This window comes from Acipenser ruthenus, chromosome 4 (assembly GCF_902713425.1).
Source record: "Acipenser ruthenus chromosome 4, fAciRut3.2 maternal haplotype, whole genome shotgun sequence".
Lineage (NCBI taxonomy): Eukaryota > Metazoa > Chordata > Actinopteri > Acipenseriformes > Acipenseridae > Acipenser > Acipenser ruthenus.
The window spans coordinates 79,346,535-79,364,694 of record NC_081192.1 but is presented as its reverse complement, the minus strand read 5'-3'; the positions used below and the strand labels follow the sequence as shown (position 1 = coordinate 79,364,694).

Here is an 18,160-nt window from a genome sequence, read left to right as displayed (position 1 = left end):
ACTACCTCAAGACAAGCAACATGAACTGGTATTATTATACCAAGAAATTATCTTCCTGCTACGTACTTTATAGCAATACTTGCATCATTTAGTGTTGACCATTCCCAGACATATTATTAGAAAGAAGGAGAGAGGCTGGTTGAAAGGCAAGACATAAATTTTCCCAGATGTCTAAGCCTATTAAAAAGGTCTCATAGCATACTTGTCTTTGCTTTTCATTGAAACTTTACAGCAGTGCGATTGACTCTTCCTGTCTTTAAGGGCTTACGTTTTCAGACGACCCAGATTTTATTTACAGACTCCTCAGTTGCAGCTGCAGGGGTCTTGTTGCAGGTGCTTGTGCAACAAACTGGACTTACCTCTCCTTCTCTGGGCCATGACCTTCCATTCTGGGGGTATTTGCTTTGATTTTGTCGTTTCTTTTGCCCTCCGTCTGCGAATTTGCACAGCAAAGGCTCGCTGGGGGCTGAGGAAAAATAAAATGACCCCACAGGTCCCACGTTAGCAAAACAGAAATATGATTATGCTGCTAAACAGGGAAGCTTTGTGAACCAGATTCCTTTTGAAGTAAAACAAAAAACTAAATTATTGCTTGATGGCTGAAACTTTGACTTTAGCCTTCAGTTCTTGGCAGCTGTCCCTCCTGACCAAACTTCAAAAACTTACTGGCAGGCTTTGAAAGTGCATAACTTATATTGTTGAAATAATAATCAGTATTATCACGCTGGTAAATAACTTAAATAGGGTAATAAGCAGCCGTGGCTCAGCCACCAGAAACTACAGTTTTTCATAGCTTGTCAATGGACATTCATGCTTGTTGGCAAACAATATAATGAAAGGTATAGTACGGCAACAGTAGAGGTAATGTCCCTTTACTGTAAGTAAGGCCTTTGAAAAAATGCTTTCTAATAATGAAGAACCCCCCTAACAGGGATTATAGGCTGATGCTGATTCAGCCACTCCTTATACACAGTCACAGGAAACAAACATCTGTGTTATCGTAGTAAAATTAATAAAATGATATACGCCCTGTTATAATCATCTAATTAACATAAGCATTCGCATCCAATTCACAAACTCATTTTTGTCCTAAACAAAAATTATGTTACACAATATTGCCTTAATTACAGCCAGCTTCATCAATGAGCTTATAGGCATGGACTTGCATTTTCAGAGCCACATTTTAATTGAGAGAGACGGAGAAATATTTTTGTTTGCTTTTTAAAATAAAATATAGAAAACCTGAATACAGTGTGTGGATACGCGTTGGGATAAATGTGTTAATTAATAGGGGTGCAAAAAATCAGCTATAAGACCTACTGGCAAACAGGGTCTGCACAGGATTCTTACATTTTTAGCAAAAGGTACTGTATATCCCTGACCATTAACAGGTTCTGTGCTGTCCTAAGCACGGGGGTGAACCGGCAGACAAAAACAGCAAATGTTCTCATTGTACAGTACATTGTTTTTCAAAAACATGCCCTTGTTTTTTGCAGATAGGAATCACACAAGATGAAAAATAAAAAGAAGAAAAACTAAACTGACAGAAAGCTTAACATTTCAACAGAACTGTCGACTGTACAAAGGCAGAATCAATGGAGTCTGAACTTTATGAGAAAAGTCTGTTTCGTCCCTTGCTTTAGAAGTGTTATTGATACAGGGGATGGTCGGGCAGCTCAGAAATCCCAGGTTCTTAGTCGCTCTCTTGTCTCTGTACTGTTTAGGCTGCAGACGGAGGCACAACTGAAAGGGTAGGATAAAACAGGAGGTGCTCAGCTCCACTGGCCCTGTGTAAAAGTCACCTCACACCTGCAACAGCAATCATGGACTATAGCTTTTCATCAGCTTCTTATTAAGAGCTCCTGAAGTGAAGTGACAAGCAGATGGACAAAAAAGAAGTCATTATTGTGCTACTGAATTAGTTTGTTTCATGCTGCCAAAGGCATGTATGTCTTAAACAGTGGTGTACTGTGAAAGGGCACTCTAAATGGTAAGAGAAGTCTTTCAGGTACAAACATTAACCATATCTGATAAGCCCTATAGTGCTGCAAGTACACACACACACACACAGGTCCTTAAGTAAAATATGTATAATTCAATAACAGCAATATTCTATTTATAAAACTCTTTTTGTTATTCATTTGTTAAATGATATATTTCAGACCTTTCATACTTCTACATTCATCAAATTGCCAACTAAACACGTCTGTGAGCTTAACATATGTTCGTAATCATTCAGAAAAAGCCATCCTGGGTGAGGCCGTCCATCAGTATATTAAAGTAATTTCTGATATCCATCCTGTAATGTAAATGTAAAAACACATCTCTCTTTTGTAAGGCAGTTTTAGTCACAATGGGCAAGACAGCAGTACTGATAGGGGTTAATAGACAACTGACAGTTGCGGCTCAGTTGCCAGATGCTTGAGTATGTCCAAATTACTGATGTCTTAACGAGTTTCAGTGTGAAAAGTGATGTTACTTCCATCATGCAGATTACAGCTTAGTCTTCCTTGATGGAATTAGAGGCAGAAATCATTAAGTAATGTAGCTTTTTACCAAACCCCTGATTATTAGTCCAACAAACATATAGTATAAAAATCAGAATGCGTTCCAGCTAAAATACAGCAGTGTGACAGTGAGTTATACGTTCTGATGTCTGAAGTCAGGGTGTTTAGAATTAGGGACATTTCAAACAGTCGCCATGGTGATGCATAAACATATTAAAATACTGCATACCTGAATACTTCATTGTCTCAAAAGAGGACTAGGAGTTCTTTAAAGAAAAAAAAAAAATCAATTCGGAAAGAAACTTGGGTTGAAGTCAAGATGACCTCATCATTAAAGAGATACCATCTGATATCATCTGAAGTGTAGTTTACTCACAAGGTTTGCTTTCTAAAATGGTATCTGGTTGCTTTATATGTCAGCAAGGGACTTAGTTTCAATGCATATTTAGTTTGCATCAGATGTCAAGAATACCTTAGCAAAACCAAATACTGTAGCATGATAGATTTTCATACAGTTAACCCAAATTGTGTGCTTCACATATAACCTTTCATAGGGTCATGAAATATTCAATGGTTGACAGAATAGCAAATACAATAACCATAGCTATAAAATAAAATACGCATGAAATAACTCAGCAAATTTGATCAGGGCACCTACATTAAGTAGAAAGGTTATGGGAGGCCTATAAAGAAGTCTGTATACCGAATCAATGAGAAGTTGCAACTGAAAAAATGGATGCCTAAAGGAATGCTGTTGTGCAAAGTGACTTACGAAGAGACCTATAACTAGGGAGAAGTCTATAAAAGGCAGCAGCCATTTAGACCAATGTTTCCTTCTTGAAGTAAAAGCGGAGAGAGTGGGTAAGGACATTCTGATAATCTCCATGGAATAAAATGAATACCACACTGTGTACATTTCTACAAAATTTATATCAGCAGACAGCTTTTACCACATTTATTTCCAAGCTGTATAATATATCCTCTGGTTATCGCAGCAAAATAAATTCAAATGAACTATAACATCTGCTTTCAATATGAAGCTCTCTTTTTATACAGGCAGTGATCTTCGTCAGTACAGTACAAGGATGATAATTATTGTCTGTTGTTGTTCCTCCATTTTTGTGGTGACTAATTAGATGGCAATTATGGCAGCTGGGACTTGCACTGTGACACATGCGTGTGATTGAGTTGCATTAAACAGATGTAAAGGACGGTAATATGCAGCCGCAGTACGTTCTGTTCCACTCCTGAGGAGTTGAGGGTAATATGCTAACAGGAATAAAAAAAAAAAAAAACTCTCTCATTAATGACATAGATCCAAGCATACGTCAGCACTGTAACGAAAAACTATTGCTAATGAACCTAGAACATTAAAAGTCTTTGTCGGGAATTTTATTAAAGTGGATTTGTTCCCTCTCCTGAAAGTTACATTTGAAATTCCACAGTAGCTACACTATACTTGTGTTACATTATTTAATATGTGTACTTAGAACAAAATATATGATCGTTTGTCAAACACAGTGGAATATGTGTTTTTAATGCTCGCACTGCTAATGTTCAATCCTCATTGTCACAGAATGTGTTGGTGAGCATGGCTGGCTGTCACTGAAAAGATATACTTCTGAGTAGAATACACGTGTGAATTTGGAAATACACAAAGGCATCTACTGTAACATTTCGAGTAACATGCGACTAAACAAATTATATTTATTACAGTACATACCGCACATGAAAACACCTTGAAGGGCATAGAGTGGTCTGTGACAGGTCTGTGACACCTATATCATCTACAGTTTATAATATCTTTTTAATATACTGTTATTTATTTTCTATGTGATTTTCTATTATTGTATCTGTTTAGGTAATCATTTTCCTTGCTTACTAAACCATTCCAGAAAAAAAAAGCTTTTCAAAAGACTCCTCAAGGTGCATTTTCTGATGAAATGGGGAATTGTTCAGAAAATGATACCCCTCAGAAACAATAGAGAGTCATGCATAAACCATGTAATAGGATATAAATCAGGTAAGAAATAAAATATTAGTAACATGTAGACGATATTAAGTCATTCCTTTAATACAAATGGAATAAATATGTCACAAATTATTTTGGGCCCAATTTGTGAAGGATTGGGTTTCTCTGCAAATTACCCATCTTATTCTAATGTTAGACAAACCCTACTTTAAAACGTGACTGTAAAAAAAATGAAATGCATGCTCTTAATAAATCAAGGCTAAAGGATAATCAGACAAAAAGACACAAGAAGCTAAAAATACACATCTGAGCAGGATTCAACCTGAAGATAATGATGAGACGTACAGTCCTCAATGAATGCAAATAAATTCAAGCACACAGCAGGCACAAACTACATAATCTACTCTATTTATAATCAGAACCCTTTCATTGAAACACTGGAAACTTTTTGCTTTCTGAGAATCTGATATTTAAATAAATTAATCGGGTCAGTTGGATACATTTATTTCTCCAAGTCCAAAACTTCACAATTTACTCAACTGCGCAGACAAAAAAAAATCTTTAATTGTTAGCAAGAGACAAAAAAAACAAAAAACAGTACACTGAGACTGACAGCCAACCAGTCTCAGTATGTCTCTTATGCAGTATTGAAATAAATTTACTGTTAATCAATAGCAATTTACAGTTAGGCCTCCTAGCAATGTATCATGCTTCAACATGCTTCTTGAACAGTTTGATGTTTTGAAACATCAAGTGATCTGTTTTAATGATATAAACAGTTTGAATGATTCATTCAGCTGTGATTTACTGACCTGCTTATAAATTGAGTTTTCTCTGTCAATTTTAATTTCCATTATTTATCATACTTATAAATAATCCAGCATAAATGTCCCTTTTCAACCTTTTCTAAAAGTTTTTTGAAGTGAGGTGGTTTTAGAAAACCAATAATGCCATATACAAATTAGGAGACTAGTGAAGGTTAGCTGGAGGTCACTTTATAACAGGGGTAGGCAACCTTAGTACTTCCAGTTCTTCCTTCCAACAGTACTTAATTGTTGTTCTGTTGCTCTGTTTGAAGCTGATTGTACTTCATTTTGCAGAATATATATATGAACTGAAACCAAACCAGTTTTTGATTCCTTTTATTATTTTGTGTATAACACCCTTAACAGTGTTACAGATAGCGATACCGTAACCCAATTAGAAAAGTAATGAAAACAAAACGTAGAGTTGTGTAAACAAAGCGAGAGACAGCACAAAAACAGAAATATTCGAATAGCGTACACATTATAGACCTTAGAAAATGAACAGCCAGTGTTGTTGGTGGAGACTAATGTAGCCATTTAGAAAAATGTCTTTTGCAGTACATATCACCCATACAATATAACTAACTCCCCTGCTCAGGGATTATTCTGCCATTTCACGTTGTATATTCTGTAGTATGCGCCATTTCATTTAACCGCTGCTTCACATTTGGTCTTAGTGTGAGGTAAACAAAAAAAAAAATGCTGTTCAAGTGAACTGGAGAGCCAGGGAAAAATTGATGTGCCCGGCTGGGCACAACAACAAATACGAATGTGCCCGACAACAGCTCAGACGGACCCTGTGCATGGGATTTTTGTATCACTGGCTCATGCTCATGGATTCCCTATTGGACTGGTGTATTACAATACAGTTGACTATGAATTCAGACCAAAATTGGCTAATTTTAAGCCATTTGTGGCATGTTGCTAACTTGCAGGGTTTCTAACCAATTAAGAAAAACAAAACAAAGGAGTTTGATTTGCAAATTCTTTACAAGAAGACTGCTTCATGTTGGCAGGTGTGAGTGTTTCTCTGCCTTGAGGATCCTTGCAGGGTATCAGGGGTGGCCTGAATTATTGATTTCAGCATTTCATTCTTACAGTATTTCAGTCAAAACTGATAGCATTTGTCAGTGAGAAGAATGTTGCTGCTCCTCCAGAGCAAGCTGTGGTTAGGGTTATAGTTCTCGCTATTTGTCATCAGTCACCGGAGATGTCTCTGCCTTTTAACTTCCCTGAGTGGTCAGGAGTGATGTCCTGTATCTCATGCTGCTCTGGCAATATCCCAGCATCCTATGTACATGTATAATAAACTAATAATAACCTTAAGGCAATACTAAATTATACGGTTCAAGAGAATACAACTATTTACAACTTGTGCTAAATTTGCATGAAGATTAATTTCGTGCTGTGACTTGAATGCTTAATACAACTGATACATTGAGGTTGGTGGGTTGGTCTTGTGACTGTATGCACATGTAGAACATGATTCATGCAGAGTTGCTGCATGGTTAGTTACTCTGGGTTCAGGACAGACAATAGTACAGCAATAACACATAGGGGAAGCACTGATAAGAATGGAAAAGCATTGCCATGGTTAGACTGTATGTAAATTAGAAAACCACCTTGTTTGCAATGTATTTCAATTGATGTAACCAATATAAAATGAGAGTTGTGTCTAACTATTCAGCATACAAAACAGTAATATATTGTAATAACTAGGTCATACCAACTGCTCTACTTTGCTGTGTAATAACATGGAAATGACCTTGTGAACAACATTTTGTTAGCTGCTATAAGTACATGGCAACACCATATGGGCTATTTAGCCACTCGGTATAAAAGAAAACCTTGCAATTGCACCATAAGGAAGCAATAGCAGACAGAAGGAGAGGACTGGGGGCTGCATGCAAAGCAAACACACAGGATGGAAGGATTTCAAAGTAAATACACATTTCATGTCATCTGGGGCCGGCTGTACTAACAAGATCAAAAAATAGGATCGGATCCAGGATCACTGGAGCCGGATCATGAAAAGGTGTTTTACTACGCGGATCTGGATCAGGCTCCACTGATCCGCAATCTTGATCCGATCCTGAGATGCACATGCCGGAACTAGGGAAACTGACCAATGAGAAGCAAACTCAATGTGTGGCACGTACTTAAAAGACCCCGGCTTTCAAATTAATAAGCAACCTTATAACACCAATATAAAACGGCAAATAGGTGGACAGATGTCGAGGAAGAGGATCTGGCAATGGCATAATAATTTAAAGAAAATGAACATTTATTAACAAGGAGAATCTTAAAAGGACTGACAGCTGCCTCTAAAAGCAGTCTGGTGGCAGATTGTGACAGCTGTCAATAGGTAAGCCAATTGAGAAAAAGGATTTAGAATAAACATGCCTGTAATGTTTTAAAAAAAAAACTATAACTTTAGATCAGAGAAAAAATACTGTTTTCAGATATTTTAATAACTTTAATAATTTCCATGTTTTTGTATTTTTTGTTATTATTTGATAGGGTTTTTTTTTAATACTCGTATGGTTACTTAATGTTAGTTCTGAAAAGAACACTTGTAAATTGTCTCAGTTTTTATAGACGATCTTCTGAGATAAATATTTTAGGGAATCCCTATGTATTATACAAGGACTGAAAGCTTATGATGTCAGCTATCCAGATATGGTCCTTATTTAAGAGATTCCCCAAATATAAACCAATAATGCGCTGAGTGACTCGGTTAATGTCATAAACACACACACACACACACACACCCCTATACCGTAATTTAAAGAGATTGTATTGCCTTTGATTTAGTACAGATTTACTAAAAATTCTATAACTGTTTTTCATTTACAATATTCGAGAAAAGTTTCAAGTCCTTTTGCTAGTAATTATGTTTCCAAGGACCCCATATGCAATACCTAACTTGTGCACACACACACAAACACATGCACACATTGGGCCTCTTTCATAAAGCATGATAATATCTTGGGCGTCTGCAAAGCATTTAGTTATGCTATGTTTTTTTTTTTTTGTTTATTCATAAAGCACGTATATCTTCACACACAATTAAGTCTGTTTTATATGATTTGGTAATTGTAGTTAGTTTTATACATACGCATTTCCATAAACTGGCACATGCCTGAATTTCTAAAAATCCAGGAATCATAGCAAGTTCCAGGCCATTTTTCAACAATGTTCATAATATTGTAGTTTTCATCACAAATAGCCTAGGATGAATAGGAACAGAACACACACACACACACACACACACACACACACACACACACACATATATATATGTAAAATGTAAAATATGCTATTATTATTATTATTATTACATTAATATTATTACAATAGAATACAATAGAATTCCTGTCTGGTTCTGTTCACATCGTCTGGTGGAAAATGAAAAACATTGTTACGCTGCGCAGTGAGACCGGCAACTACTGCATGGATGGCACGGCTTGTAGTCGATTTATTTATGCCAATAATATCTCCCACCACTTGCTGAAAGCTGCCGGTTGCCAGAAATCGCAGTGTCAAACACACTTTCAGAAGGGTGGGGAGTGCATGGCTGCAGTGTGCGGTGGGCCCCACGATGGGATCTAGCAAGTCCGTTACTTTCAGGATTGTTGTAGGGGCCCACCTGAAGCAGGATCAGATTTTGAGCTCAGGATCACCGCTGATCCTTTTCATACAACCCAATACCTCACAGGATCAAGATCGGATCCTGGATCCTGGATCCAGGATCGGATCCCGTTAGTGCAACTTGACCCTGGCTTATAATATGAGCTGCCTGTAACAATGCATTTTAATAGCTATACAGAATTGGTGTGAGAGTAATGTATGGATATTAAGCAGTTAACTAAAGCCTGAGCTACAGGCTTTTATTCTTCAGCAGAGCACCACAAATCCAAAACAGGTTAAAGCAATTATGTTTATACCCACTACCAGACAATAGAATATATTCAGGAAGATTTTTTTTACATTTAAGTACAGTATGAAGTAACGTAAGTGAGGTAATTAAAGTTGTTTTTTGTTCTTATATATGTTCTGCTGGTTTTATGTAGAAACTGTATAGAAGTGCTACATGCAATACTACAGTCTTGTGGCAGTCACCTGCCCTTCAGCAATATAGGTTCATGCATCATTATAAGACAAGCGTGTTATCTTAAATCAACAAATAAATAAATACTGCATCACTGTACTGAAGAAACTGATGGAGGTTCATACCATTGTGTTACTATTTTGAAATTTGTACAGTACATATGTACAGTATGCCACACTTTTATTCTTCTATACACATACTGTATCTAGAGTAACTTGTGATGAAACATTCTAGAGCACAAATTAATTTCAGAATCTGGGGAGTCTGCCTTAATTTATGTCGGTTATACTTACATCTGTACGTCCATATACAGCACAGTGGATGTAGGTCATGGTAAACATGAGACACCCCACCAATAATATGAAAGACCAGCATTTATGGCATGTGTTTGCCACTAACATTCAGCATAGTTTGCTTAACTACTATACTTTGACCCTTTTAAAAATTGCAATTGATCACTGACATAAAGGGTAAAAACAGCTGTCGGTCTGTGCAACAAACTCATTGATCCATGAAAGCATTGACAATATAATGAAAAGAGGGCCTGTAAGCTCCTGTTGAATTGTATAGTTTTTTAAAGTTACTGCATATCCCAATATTTAGCACTGCTACATACCCAATCCCACAAAATCCCTCAGTTTTCCCACATTGCCCTTTTGACTAATGAATACAATGTTTAAGCTGATCTATTAAAACCATGACCTTTATGATGTTGTATGGAAGTATGCATTCATTAAAAGGTTGAGTGTGTTTTTCTTCAACATCTGTTACACATCAGTGGGTACAGGGCCAGTTCCACCCATCTGCATTCTATGACAGCAAAAGTCATAAAAGCATGATTAATATAGGTTGCACTGTACCTATACAGTGAGCAAAATGTACGTGTTGTATCTGCACTGGGGCTGGCCGCTCAAGGTCTTTTGACAATTACCTGAATTTAATAAGTTGTAGTATGTATATCCTAGAAGTTGTTTGCATATTGAAAGTGGATGTATTGGAAGTACTACACAGTATTAATATTAGCTGAATATCATATTTCTAGATATTATCTTATATGAAGAAAAGTATGGTAGCATTGCCTCATCCATGCGCTTTTGAATTGTATAATACCAGTAGGTTGCTTCCTGTATCTGAATCATTCCCCCAAAAAAACAGATACTGTTAAAAAAAGGAGAATAAAATATATTCATAATTGCTACAAATGAATAAAGAACAGCACTGAGTTTTTAAAAATGTTAGCATGGCAGTACAACTTATACAGTATCATGAAAACCGATAACATAAAAAAAACCTGTTAACATGAAAAACGCTTGTTTAATTATGTCTTAACACAAATACTTCTTTAATTTGAAAAGTTTCACCCAGTATTCAAATGATTGTATCTTTTTTTAATTGTAATTGCAGTCTAAATGTTGTAAGTTACTGTTGCAATGGAAGAGCAGTACATGAAATAATAATTGATTGCAGTGTGCATGGACTTTGACAGGAAAGTCTTGAAAAGAAACCAATAGACGTACATGTATTTGTTAGTTTTCTTTCTTTCATGATGTAACAGCTGGGCTTGTTTAGAATAGACGTGGCTTTGGAATGTTCTTTTTTTAAACAGTGAACCATTATTAATGGATCTACAATACAGACAGCTTTTGTGTGTATTTTAATTACTGCACATAAGTATAACTGTAAAATGCAGGATTAAAGGATTAAAAAATGCATTACTTTACCTTTGCTATATCTGTTGTCTTTGTTGCATCTGTAGTTTAGCCAGAGCTTCAATCAATGACAGGCTGATTGTATAAAGTGGCTACTGTTCTGTTCAATCAGAAAGTAATAAAGAGATAACCATATAACTATCAGTGGAGTGGTGGTTAGGGCTCTGGACTCTTGACTGGAGGGTCGTGGGTTCAATCCCCGGTGCGGGACACTGCTGCTGTACCCTTGAGCAAGGTACTTTACCTAGATTGCTCCAGTAAAAACCCAACTGTATAAATGGGTAATTGTATGTAAAAATAATGTGAAAACAATAATGTAATTGTATGTAAAAATAATGTGATATCTTGTAATAATTGTAAGTCGCCCTGGATAAGGGTGTCTGCTAATAAATAAATAATAATAATAATGAGTACTATTCTCTTTCTCCTGGCGAACATGCTAGAGTGAAAGTTGAGAAACGACACGTGATGTTTGAATAAAAATATCAAAACTAATAAAACTGAGTGAAATATGTTGACAAGTAAATCGTAGTAAGGATATAGGTAAGGCATTGTTGTCACTTCTTTTAAAATGATTATAAAATATGTCCGGGGTCCTGAAAGCAGGAGGTTGATACAAAATGCAATCTCCAAAGAAACTTTAAAAAAGGAAAATGAGGTCATATTCCTACTTTGAGTCCAATGCCTAATATAAACAGTTTCCTGCTGAAAAGTTTCAGAATATATGGCCTTTGTGAGAAGTGTAGACATCTGTTCAAAGCCCTGGGTTGTTTGCTCACATGCCACATAAAAAAAGTGAAGTTTTAGAAATATAGTTGTATTGATCATCTTATTTCTACACTGCTTTTAGCACTCTCGAATCAGTTATGCATGACAGACCTTTGCATGACAATCCTTTGGGTCCTTGAAATGCAGTAATGCCCCCTGTCGCACCAGTGCTATAATGCAGTGTTTTCTAGTTTTCTGCTATATAATGTGTGCACCTCAAAAGGCTATGCTTGCACACTATATCTGTTACATTGTGGGCAGATGGACATATCTGCTACAGTACCATTTTCTTTTGTTTCAGAATTTGTTTTGCTCACCAAGGGGTTTTAAATGAGGTTAAATGAAGATTGAAAAAGCATTAATCTTCACAACAGGTTGGTCTGAATACAAGGGAATTTTGAAGTTTATGCTATGATGAATTTTAGTCTAAAGACAAGTGAAAGTTGTGCGTTATGCTGGAGTGAATAACAGGTTGCAATACATAATGATACTGAAAATACACACTGGTTGAACCCCTAATTGCTTTAATTGAATAAATGTAAAGTATAGTATTAAAGATGTTTTCGAGCAATTAAATACTTTACCCAATAACTCTAACTCACCCCTATTATCTAAAATAATAGCTAATTAAGCAAAACAAACTGCTCTACAACACACTACCAGCCAGACTTACCGCCTTACTGTACTGTACACTATAAGCTCATTGACACTGCTACACCGCTCATTATAATTAATACAAACCTGAGAAAGAATAAGCTGTGACCTACACCAAAATAAGTTACTGCTGGGAAAAAGGAAGGGCATTCGCTTACCCCTGACCACTGCTTTCACATAGTGACAAAATAAAGCAGCTGTCAAATAGAAAATATCACCTCCACCTGTCACTGTGACCTTCCATTTCAAAACACCAACACAAAAAAATAATAATAAAACAATGGGTAACAAACACACTCACCCAGCTAACCTTTAATGGCATTTGACCTGACTGGGCATGTAGTTTAAATCCCATTCTCCATCACTATTATCCAAAGTTGATTGTAATGTCACTAGAAGTTTTTGCTTTTGGTCACATTGCTAAACGGGGTCAGGCCATGGAACAAACTGGAGGAAAACAAGACAGCTAACCCTTCCACTGCACGCTTACATGCACTACATCTACTGGTATCTTCATGCATGGAAAATGAATGACAACTTACTGTTGAATTGTACCGTGCTGAAGCTGAGCCTAAGGGACACAGCAGTGATCACTGCAGTTTCCTTCTCGTCATTGATATTTAAATGATTTTGTAGTTGTGCCTGAACTACAACTCATCCTTTTTCTCACAAAAATTAAACAAACAAATAAAAAAAAACAATTTAAAAAATGTTCAATACAGCAAAGGAAAAGATGTAAACAACAGGATTTCAAATAAACCGCTCATTCGCCGGAACTTGAGATACCGCTATCCTGAAATGTGACGTCACTTGATGCAGGTAGCGTATAGCTTACAGTTCTTTTCCCCACAACTAATTGTAAAAAGTTTATAAAATAAATATCTACATAGTTTGTAACATAATTCAATATTTAAGTAACACATTTTTTAAAACAGGGAGTTTTTTCAGTTTCTTTACAAACCAGTTGTGCTTTGCTCAGATTTGTAGGATCTGTAGTTTAGCCAGAGCTTCAATCAATGACAGGCTGATTGTATAAAGTGGCTACTGTTCTGTTCAATCAGAAAGTAATAAAGAGATAACCATATAATTATCAGTTGAAATGAAAGTGCAAGACATGGCATACTGCAAAGGAATATAGAGATCACACGGGTGCAGTGAAAAGTTAAACAGTGGCTACCCGCCATCACTTTGTTTTTAAAATGCTTGTTTGCTTGTTAACATATTAAAATGAAAGATTTAATTGTAAGTTTCATTTATAAGCCCAACTTTAAGATAGATGACAGATTTTTACTGATGAAGTTTGTTTAATCTGCAGAAACTGCTGATAGCACAGTAAAAAGCATGGGGAAGAAAGTGTGGTAAATGCATAAGGTAATCATGGTATTCCACAATCAATTTGCAAATGTACAATGGTAAACATTTACAAAATATTAATGAAATACATTTATTCTGCTGTTACCTTATTAAACTGGCTGCAAGGAAGTTGGTCTTGTACTGTACAGTTCCTAGTAATTAGCCAACTACACAATATTCCTGACCAGAACAATCATGTAAATGATTTTCAAGCTTTACAGAAAGATTGCACATGTGGTAACTATTTATTTAATTACCCCTGACCCAATAGGGGATGAAAAAAGTATGTTTCTGCACGAAACATTTAAAAAACATCAAATCTATAACACCTTTAATTTAATTTAGGATGATCCATTGAACTATTGAACCAAACCATCATTTGGTTCAAAAAGCCCCTTCTCAGTATTAGCAGATATTGCAAGGAGTAGTGAAACAGATTATAAAGAACATGAATTTAATTCTGAGGGTTTTTGAGCTAGACATATCATTGAATTCACTGAATATGTCATGTAACAAGTCATTTGGATTGCACGGGAAATAGGCAATTACTCTTTGCAGGAGAATTATAGGACTGTTGATGGCTTGTCAGCTGCTCTGCATTGCCATCAAATTGCCCGTAGAGGCGGCAATGTTATTATTTTGATGTCTACATTCAGTCCTAATACACAATATTAAGTGATGGGGAGACAGCAGGGGCTGAGGTTTGATTAGATGGATATAGATTTAACTTGACTGAGTATCTACCCTGGGAAATTTCATGAATATGTAACTCATACAATTTATGAGCGAAGCTTCCTCTCTGCCTTCTGCACACAATTGCAGACAGCATGTTCCTTCCTTCCCCTTCTTAAAGATGGAACTAATTAACGTTATTGTAGGTAATGTGCTTTTCCAACTGACTTAATGCACGCCAAAGCTAAAAAGAATTGCTTCTAATTTAGGCCTGAACTAAGTTTTGAACAAATGCGCCACACTTTTTTGTCTCGTAATAACACAATTAGAAGAGTTTCGACTAACCTGACCTGCCCCACTAAATGGAAGTTGCCACTGTTTTGACATCCACTGTTTTGACACTGTTATCTCAGACTGCACTAGCTCGATGTTCCAAACTCAACTGGGAGACTGAAAAGCTTTAAGAAATGCTATTATAACTGCTTTATTTCTTATTGTCTATCTAATCCTTATTCCAATCATACAGTAATGAGCTGATAGGAAATAATACAATTTTCCATGTGCATCGACAACAATTAATATTTTAGGGTTACAGCCTCAGCAGAAAGGTTAGGGAAGGGTTGTACTTGTATGCAATTCATAACCATTATTACAGCGAGCGCCACAGTCAAGGATGGGAAGTGCTGAATAATAGCAGATACAAAAAATATATATAAGACATAGATCAGGTTCAAATGTTGTGACTACAGGGTTATAACAGTTTTCTAGTTTGGTTTCTGTAACCCTGAAGTGGGAGAAATCTGGCAGTAATGCTAATATAAATGAAAATAAAATAAAATAAAATGACAAACATTTTGACTACAAGTCTTCCTCAATGTCTTTTATGTTGAAGTGAGTTTTGGTTCACTTTCTTACATCCCTGGGTCTCCACGTTAACTCGATGGTAGGCGGAAACAGGAAGTTGGCCATCTTGGATTAAGTGCGTAGCTGCACACTCGAAACGATTCCCATGCGATCAGCTGCGGGCCAGGCAGCGATTGGTTACACCGGGGCGTCGGGCTGATTGCAGGGAGGAGTTGGGTAGTACAAAGGGGACGCAGCTACGTGAGTACAGCTCCTTGCGCTGAAAACATAACATAAGACCGGAGCCTGTATTGTTTTGTTTTGTTACGTATTGCTTTTATGTTTTATAGAAGAGGAGTGAGCATCCAGGAGCTGTTGCTACGGAGCCAGCACGAACCCCTGAGCACTTCCTTTCACGACACAACACACGCATGCACCACGACCCCGGAATTCGTGCACGGAGGACGTGGGACGGGACAGTGTCCATTATTATTATTATTTGTTTGGGTCTGCAAGCCCGCAGTGTACCCCACCGATACCATCGTTGGTAGAGGGGTAGCTTCTTTTGTTACTGTAAATAAAACACGGATTGTTTTTGGAAGAAATACTGTCTGGACTATCACTTTGTTCCTCACACCATTTGCACCTGACAACAAGCAGTTAAAAAAATTGAAAAACCACAAAGAAATTTAGTTCTATTATTTCCAATTGAAAGATATAAAGTAGAGATTCAGCTTTATAATAAAACAACACATTATTACATAACATGCACAAACTAATTTCATACTTCCTTTACATACTTCCTTTACAGCTTGCCGTTTTTTTGTATTTTGAAACCAGTTCCTGGTATCTTCCCGGAGATATTTTTGCCCATGCTTCAACACATGCAGTTTTTACTTTTTACGTGTACATCTAAAATTAAAATAGTAATGCCATTTTTCCATTTTCTTTTTTAACAATATTTATGCCTCTGTACATTCAGAAACTCTCGTATTATGATTCTGTGATTACTGTTAATCTGTCCTGAAGTTTCAAATGTCTGGAAATAATCATTGGCAGATCTAGTTTTGTCATGCTGTGCCTTTACAGTGGTTATAACTGGACATGATTTGCATTTAAAAATATGATATCTGGTGCCACACTAGGTTAAAGAAAGCTTAGCTTTCAGGTTGCATTTCCTTGATCAACTGGAGAATAAAGTTGTCTCAATGGCTTCTTTCCTGTAGTAAAAAAAACACCTTGTTTCTTTCCAAACTGCACATACAGTATGATGAATGAAAGTGCACAGCAGGTCATTTGTGTGCTCTTATTTTGTTAGATACAACACTTTTAATATTTATGGGTTACTGACTCTGGCTTACAAGCACAATGTGCTCTAGCAGATTTTAAAACAGAGTTGCACAAGGCCAACTTAGAACATTACTAGGTTAAATAAAACATTGATAGATGAACAAATTGGCACGACTGCAAGCTCACAGATAAGGCTAACCCAGTCGTAACAGTCGTGTTACATGTTCCCATGTGTTGCTACAACATGGGAAATGTAGTTCTGAGAGGTCCATGTGGGTACATGGGAACCTATCGAGGCAGGGAATGCAATTTAAAAGTTTAAAAAGTGTCAAAATGTAAAAAAAAACAACAAAAAAACCACTTAAAACAATACACACACCTTACGTAAACAGTTGTAGCAACACATGGGAACATGCAACACAATAAAATAAAAAGGTATTTATGTACCCTGTGACAGAGATCGAATGAGTCTTAGTGTTAGATCTCCCTCTCGACCTGTGAGAGCACGGTATACGAGGAACAGAGTACCCTTAATGAAATGGCACGACAATTTATTCCGTAGGGTAGATGGAAGTCGGTCAGTTCGGAAGGGGGCGGAGCCATGGCACCCGAGCTCAGTGACCCAGACGGTAAGCGGCGTGGCATCCGAGGACTGGAGGAGCGGATGCGCTCGTTAACCTCGGGGTCATGGGCGAGGGTATAAATAGGGGGCATGGCTTGAGTGATCTGTTCCTTTGCATATGGTTAAGTTAAATAACCGAGAAGGAGCCCGTACTGTGAGGAAACCGTGAGTGTTCTGTGTCTGTGTATTAACACTGTGTGTCTTGTGTGTTATTTGTCACAGAGGATTACTGAGCACGATCCGGAGCTGCAGCCGCAGGCCAGCGAAAAACCCGGACTTCACCACTCACCTTTCACTACCAACTGTCTTCGTGTTTGCACCTTTTAGCACTGGAATCACGCACTGTCTTTTGTGTTCGTGTTTAGTGTGGGTGTCGGAACGGGACTTTGGGGTTGCGGGTCAAACCCGCGGGATTATAAATTAGAAGTGATACACGCCGCTGTATCACTTCCAGCACTATTATCATTTACAGGTTTTGCCTTGAGGCTCTGGACATTTACAAAAATAAATAAACACCCTTGCACCTGTACCAACGTCTGTCTGTGTGATTCTTCTGCACTGCACTCACCTGCACGTCATTACCACTTTGCCACACGTGGTCGTCAGAAGTAAGAGATGGACTACGCCACACTGTCGGCGCTGCTGGAGCAGCTGGACAGCAGACGGGAGGGGGAGGAAAGACGGAGAGAGGAGAGGTACACCGCGCTGATCGAGAGGGTCGGGCTGGCAATACCTCCCACAGCATCAGCGGAGCGCGGCTTCATAGCGCCCAAAGCCAGGACGCATAAAATGACGGCGGATGATGATCCAGAGGCATACCTGGTGGCATTTGAGCGGCTGGCTACCACCGCGT

At 37.4% G+C, this 18,160-nt stretch overlaps 1 protein-coding gene across 4 annotated transcripts in view; it reads right to left on the bottom strand.

The window, feature by feature from the left end:
• The window catches only part of LOC117962749 (RNA-binding motif, single-stranded-interacting protein 3), a 379,650-nt gene that overhangs the window by 42,753 nt on the left and 318,737 nt on the right, over positions 1–18,160 (bottom strand). For all 4 annotated transcript variants that reach the window (XM_059022898.1, XM_059022899.1, XM_059022901.1 and 1 more), the window contains one exon: positions 360–466. In XM_059022898.1, the coding sequence (XP_058878881.1) occupies positions 360–466 (107 nt within the window). The remainder of the gene's footprint in view (positions 1–359; positions 467–18,160) is intronic.